Source organism: Myotis davidii, unplaced genomic scaffold, assembly GCF_000327345.1.
Source record: "Myotis davidii unplaced genomic scaffold, ASM32734v1 scaffold854, whole genome shotgun sequence".
In the NCBI taxonomy this organism is placed as follows: domain Eukaryota; kingdom Metazoa; phylum Chordata; class Mammalia; order Chiroptera; family Vespertilionidae; genus Myotis; species Myotis davidii.
In genome coordinates, this window is record NW_006285939.1 from 2,336,874 (window position 1) to 2,343,729 (window position 6,856).

The window sequence follows — 6,856 nt, forward strand, 5'->3', positions numbered from 1 at the left end:
AGTTTTTTTAAAAATATATTTTATTGATTTTTTACAGAGAGGAAGGGGGAGGGATAGAGAGTTAGAAACATCGATGACAGAGAAGCATCGATCAGCTGCCTCCCGCACACCCCCTACTGGGGATGTGCCTGCAGCCAAGGTACATACCCTTGACCGGAATCGAACCTGGGACCCTTCAGTCTCCAGGTTGACGCTCTATCCAGTGAGCCAAACCGGCTAGGGCGACCTGTACTGTTTTTGATTCATTTGGGATTCTGCAGATGCAGAGGGCCAACTGCATGCACTGATCTATGCCATTTTATAGGGGACTTGAGTATCCTCAGGTTTTGGTATGTGCAGGGGGTCCTGGAATCAATACTGAGGGACAACTTAAATTTTGGGGAAATAAAAATTATCCGTGAATTTTTGACTGCATGGAGTTGGGAGTGTGGGTTGGTATTCAAGGGCCAACTGTGTAACAACTTCAAAACACCAAATATAAATGAATGAATAACAATACTGGGACTAATGCCCATGACAGAGAAAAGCTTATCTGAGTGGCCTCTAGTTTTCATGATATGTATTCATAGATTATCCCAAACTAACCTGTGATGATAAGACATTCATTGTGATCCAGCACCTCAGTAAAGAGCCGTGAAACAATCAACTCGGGGTTGATTAAAAAGCGAATTTCTTCTTGCACAAGTCCAGCACTGGTTACACCACCTCCAACAAAACGGTTTGCAAAATCCACCTATTTGGAAAAATGTGGCATGTTAAATGATGATCTAAAATACCTACATAAATGATACACAAGTATACCACCTCTAATCTCTAATCTTGCTTTCCTTTCCTATATAAATCAACCCCTAGTTAGTAATCTTTTCAGGAAGAATAGGTTGTGGTTGCCTATTCTCATTCTAGTCTAAAATCCATGCCGCACAATGCAGTTAACATCTCTTCGTATTTCTTTAGATCCAACACCTTAGAAGGAACCTAGAAAATGGAGCTTTTAGGCAAAAAACTCAATGTAATTATATGGATTTTCATTTATAAACCTTTTGTGTTCCAAGGACCACAAATCAAGAAAGGCTTTATCTGTAAAGTTCTCTAGATCATTTCCCCACCATTCACTACTCAATTTCCATTTATGTATTTCATAGACTTTAATGTAACTATACCTTTCTTATATAATATGGCAATCAAAAACTTGTTCTTAAAGAACTTTAAAGTTCAGTAATTGACCTTTTGGGGGGTAAACTTTCCTTCTATGGAAGGGGTAGGAACTTTGTCCTTCTAAATTCAGTTGCAAACTCCCAACTACACGAACATTACAAACTATTTTTTAAAAATATACCCAAGGAAATAAATGAAGAGCAAAACCTAGTTTAACAATAAAGATTCAACAAAATATTTCCAATTTAGTTTAAAACTATACATAAGCTTCCTGTGGAATACTAAGATTGGATCCCCAAGCTCCTATTAATGATGATGATTATACAATCCTCAAGAGAAAGCAAACTCAACTTGCCATCATTATTTGTTTGTCTTAGACTTACTAAGCACTCCAAGATGTCACACACGCTAGGAATTATGAGGAAATATGTAAGAAATGGTTTCCAACTTTGCCTTAGATTACTCTATTTGGGGAGTTATATTACACACGTATATACAACTGTGCACACACAACCATACCCATACAAAAAAACCCCAGAGTTCAGTTAAGTAGTGTTAAGAGAGGCTTATATATTGTGTAGGAAAACCACATTCCCTTTAACTTCACACTGCTACCAAACTCACTACACTCTGACACCAAATGTGTGATATTCGACACATCAAGCAATTCTGCGACACCACCTAGGTGTCCTATAATTCAATTCAGTTTTGACACTATCTGCATGGCGTTAGCATCGGATTTCAAAAGCTAAGGGTTCAGTCCCACAAGACTGCCCAACATCAGATGCCAATTGTAAGTCCTAACTTCTAGTTGACTGCTTAACAGGGGTTTCCATGACCCCCTCCTGGGGTTTGATAATTTGCCAGAGGAGCTCACAGAACTCAAGACAATGCTCACTTACATTTACTGGTTTATTACAAGGTTATAATAAAGGACACAGATGAACAGCAAGATGAAGAGATACACAGGGCAAGGTATTTGGGAAGGGGCACAGAATTTCCAGGCAAGTCATTCTTCCCACAAGTCACTCACTCTCCTAATACCTCCACATGTTCACCAACCTGGAAGCTCTCTGAATTCCAGACTTTTGGGATTTTTATGGAAGCTACAGCATGTAGGTGTGGTTGATCATGAACTCAGTCTCTAGTACCATTCCCTTTCCCAGAGGACGAGAGGTCAGGTAGAGAGTTCCAAACTTCTAAGCATGGCTTTGGCTTTCTGGTGACCAGCCCCGTTCCTGAAGCTATTCAGGAGTCCACCAAGAATCACCTCATTACAACAAAAGACACTCACTCCTGTGACACAGAAAATTCCAAGGGATTTAAGTGCTCTGTGTCAAAACCAAAGACCAAATCCTATATAATAAAAGTGTAGTATGCAAATTGTCCCCTCTACCGGGAGTTAGTCTGGGAGTTTGACTAGGGGGTGGGGCCAGCGGAGGGACGGGAGGGAGGCCCTGGCAGCAGCAGGCAGCCAGGGGAAAGGAGGGAGTACCCAGGCAGCAGCCGGCAGCCACTAGGGACCCTACCAGTGCATGAATTTCGTGCACCGGGCCTCTAGTATTAGAATAAAAGATGCTCCTTGTGCTCTCATTATTTACATAGCTACCCAGGTTTTAGGAGCTCCATGCCAAAAGCTGGGGCAGAGACATATATATATCTTTTCAAATATAAGATTTCTTAAAATTTGTTCTCTAAAGCAATTATGACACTAAATGATAATCTGAAACCTATTTTACAAAAGAGTAAAACAAGAATATGAATCTTTTGATATGGGAAAATATGAGAAAAGACAGAAATTAACAGAAGGCAAAGTATTATTTAGTATAGAAGTACTTGGAAAACACTGAAAATTACAATTAGACAAGTTCTTGAAATGAGTTACCACAGAGAATCATATACATTTGGATTTATATTCTGGCGTACTAAATCAGTGCTAAAAAACAGTTACTCTTTAGCTATCATCGAAAAATTAGAGGCCTGGTGCACAGATTCGTGCACACTAAAAGCAAATTGATTAGAAGGTGGCCGGCGGGGTGGGACTGAGCGAGACGAGCCAGACACACCCTGGAGCCAACCTCCCACGGCCCCTCCCTGGCCGGCTGCACCTGTGGCCATCTTCTTCTTCTTTTTAAAAATATTTTATTGATTTTTTTACAGAGAGGAAGAGAGAGGGATAGAGAGTTAGAAACATTGATGAGAGAGAAAATTGACCAGCTGCTTCCTGCACACCTCCTACTGGGGGTGTGCCTGCAACCAAGGTACATGCCCTTGACCAGAATCGAACCTGGTACCTTTCAGTCCGCAGGCCGAGGCTCTCTCCACTGAGCTAAACCAGGTAGGACACTACCTTCTAATTAGTAGCAAGTGCCACCTGTGGCTTGAAGGTAGTCTGCAGAGTGCGCGGGGTCCCTCTGGCAGGTGGGGTCTCTCGGTCTGGTCTGCGGGGATTGGGCCAGAACCAGCAGCCCAACATCCCCTGAGGGGTCCCTGAGTGCAAGAGGGCACTCTGCAAAGTTACTGTTACTCGGCAGCTCCTGCATTGAGCGTCTGCCCCCTGGTGGTCATTGCATGTCATAGCTACCAGTCAGAGTGTCTGCCCCCTGGTGGTCATTGCGCATCATAGCTACCAGTCGGATGGTCAAACAGACCAGCAGTCGCCAACCGGTGGTCCCTGGACTACTGTTGGTCCGTGAGGTCCAAAAGGTTGGTGACTGCTGGTTCAGACAGTCACTTAGGCTTTTATATATATATATATTTAGATAATTTTAGTTAAACTAGTCCATTGATTAGAATTAGTTACCTACTACATAATGAGGTCTTTATGCACTGGTGATTTATGGCTTAAACTGTTCAATTCAACAAATATTGACTGAATCTTGTGCTGGGAATCATAGGATGAAAAGATAAGTAAGTTTCAAAGCATTTACAATCTACCCAGGAGTTAGGCACATAAGCAGAATGACAGAATAATTATTAAGGAACTTATTAGCACTAAATTGATAATGCCTAAATAATCCTTATCTAATAAAAGAGAAAAATGGTAATTGGCGTACGACTGCTACCCTCCCCATTGGCTATTATGCAAATTACCTCCCAGCCAAGATGGCGGCGGGCAGCCAGGCAGCTTAAACTGAACATGAGGCTTGCTTGCTTCAGTGAAGAAGGAACCCAATGTTCCCGCCTGCCTTGCCGGCCTCTGAGCCTGCAGTTTGAACATTGTAACAAATATAGAAGCTGTGAGCCGGGATCTCGGAGCTGGAGTTGATACAGAGTTTCGATTATAGAATCGAAACAAACCAGATACCTACTTTCAGCAGCGGAGGCGTCAGAGCTGGAGCCAAGCCTCAGAGCTAAAGCTGGCCCAGAATAAAAAAAAAGAAAAGAAAAAAGGAGTGGTTGGGAACTCCCGTCCCCCGCCAGCCTGAAAACAGCCCTCAGCCCCTCGCCCAGACTGGCCAGGCACCCCAGTGGGGCCCCCCACCCTGAAGGGTGTGTGACCAGCTGTAAACAGCCATCATCCCCTCTCCCAGGCTGGCCAGGCACCAAAGTGGGAACCCCGCCCTGATCCAGGACACCCTTCAAGGCAAACCAGCCAGCCCCACCCATGCACCAGGCCTCTAGCATATATATAAAAGCCTATGTGACCATTACGATTGAAGAACCAAAATGACCAGTCACTATGATGTGTACTGACCACCAGGAGGCAGACGCTAAATGCAGGAGCTGCCCCCCTGGTGGTCCGTGCGCTCCCATCGCAGGAGCGCCGCTCCGCCAGAAGCCGGGCTCATGGCTGGCAAGCACCGCTGCGGCAGCAGGAAGCCTCTCCCGCCTCTGCGCCCGCACTACCGAGTGGCAGCACGGCAGGCGCAGTGGGGGGGGATGAGTGGCAGCAGAGCTGTGTCCAGCCCCAGCTGGGGCTCCTCCCCAGCCGCCTGCTGCTTTGGCACTGCTACATCCCTCAGGGGGATGTCGGACTGCGGGGTTTTGGCCCGGTTGCAAGAGGGTACAGGCCAGGCTGAGGGACCCCCCTTCCCCCGAGTGCACAAGTTTTTGTGCACCAGGCCTCTAGCATATATATAAAAGCCTATGTGACCATTACGATTGAACAACCAAAATGACCAGTCACTATGATGTGTACTGACCACCAGGGGGCAGACGCTCAATGCAGGAGCTGCCCCCCTGGTGGTCAGTGCGCTCCCATAGCAGGAGCGCCGCTCCGCCAGAAGCCGGGCTCATGGCTGGCAAGCACAGCTGCGGCAGCAGGAAGCCTCTCCCGCCTCTGCGCCAGCACTACCGAGTGGCAGCACGGCAGGCGCAGTGGGGTGGGATGAGTGGCAGCAGAGCTGTGTCCAGCCCCAGCTGGGGCTCCTCCCCAGCCGCCTGCTGCTTTGGCACTGCTACATCCCTCAGGGGGATGTCGGACTGCGGGGTTTTGGCCCGGTTGCAAGAGGGTACAGGCCAGGCTGAGGGACCCCACTGGTGCATGATCCCATGCACCAGGACTCTAGTACAATGAAATAAAATAAGCATGGGAAGGAGAATAGAGAGCATTACAAGAGGACAGGTCATTCAATCTGGATTTTGCTGATTTTCAGGCTGAGGGACGTAGGGGAAGCCAAAAGTAAGGAGCTGTCTGAGGAGAATGGAAGCAGACTCCTCATGCGTGTTTGTAATGTAGCGTATGGGGAGGGTTATAGTGGTGATGAAGTGATCTGGGGCCCAGGAAATTTTTACTTAATTCTGAAGGTTCTAGAAAAGATTCTTAAAAAGAAAAGTAACAATAAAGAACCTGGACTTTAGGAAGATAATTCAGGGTAAAGTTTAAAGAATAAACTGAAAAAGTATAAAATTAAAAGTGGAGGCTGATTAGGTGACTACTGGATAGTTTATACAAGCTATATTAGTTCCTCAAATAGGTCAGTGGAAGGAAACTGAAGGAAAGAGAGATGCAGCAAAGAAATAAAATGGACAGCACTTAAAAATTGAGAGACTAAGTATAATGGTATTATAAATAAAAATAAAAAACAAAGAAGGTTTGAGATTAGCAAAACTTAATTTTTACTGGAACGAGGTAAATAATCAAAATAGAAAGATAAGCTCTACCCAATTTATGTACTACTTGGTAATGATAAATGAAATACATTCCATGTACATGCTATAATAAGAGGCCAACATTTATTACTTGATAGTTATTCACACAAATAAATACACTAAACTCAATATGCCTGAAAGCAGGAGGAGTCTTTTAGAAAATCAAAGTTTCTACTACATAAAAAGTTCCTAATAAAAGGCTACTACAGGTGAGAAACTGGTTCCAGTACATGAAAACAGCATGTGAGTGCTTCTTTATTTTTAGCAAGTCATTTTCCAACTCACTTTAAAGCTACTTGTTCAGATTACGGAGTTTCTGAATTATAACTTGATGAAAAGAGAGAAATGATAACACTCCTTAGAGGTTTTGTTGTTGTTGCCATTCAGCATAATGTAATTAGTATGCTACACAAGAAGCTTTGTGGCACTGCAATACAATATTCCCTGACCTCCTGGGGATACATGGCACGAGGAGGGAGCACAATTAATAGAAGCCTTTATGGTATTCTCTTAATCTACTGAGGTTTCATATTTCTTCTATAATATGTTCCAGGAAAGTGGGGAGAATCTCAACTTTGAATGTTGTTAAGTAATTCCTTGTTGAATT

General features: G+C 44.2%; 1 protein-coding gene across 2 annotated transcripts in view; it reads right to left on the reverse strand.

Annotated features, from left to right (window-relative positions):
• PARG (poly(ADP-ribose) glycohydrolase) overlaps positions 1–6,856 on the reverse strand; it is a 188,577-nt gene that overhangs the window by 48,762 nt on the left and 132,959 nt on the right. For both annotated transcript variants that reach the window (XM_006757138.2, XM_006757139.2), the window contains exon 13: positions 586–733. In XM_006757138.2, the coding sequence (XP_006757201.1) occupies positions 586–733 (148 nt within the window). The remainder of the gene's footprint in view (positions 1–585; positions 734–6,856) is intronic.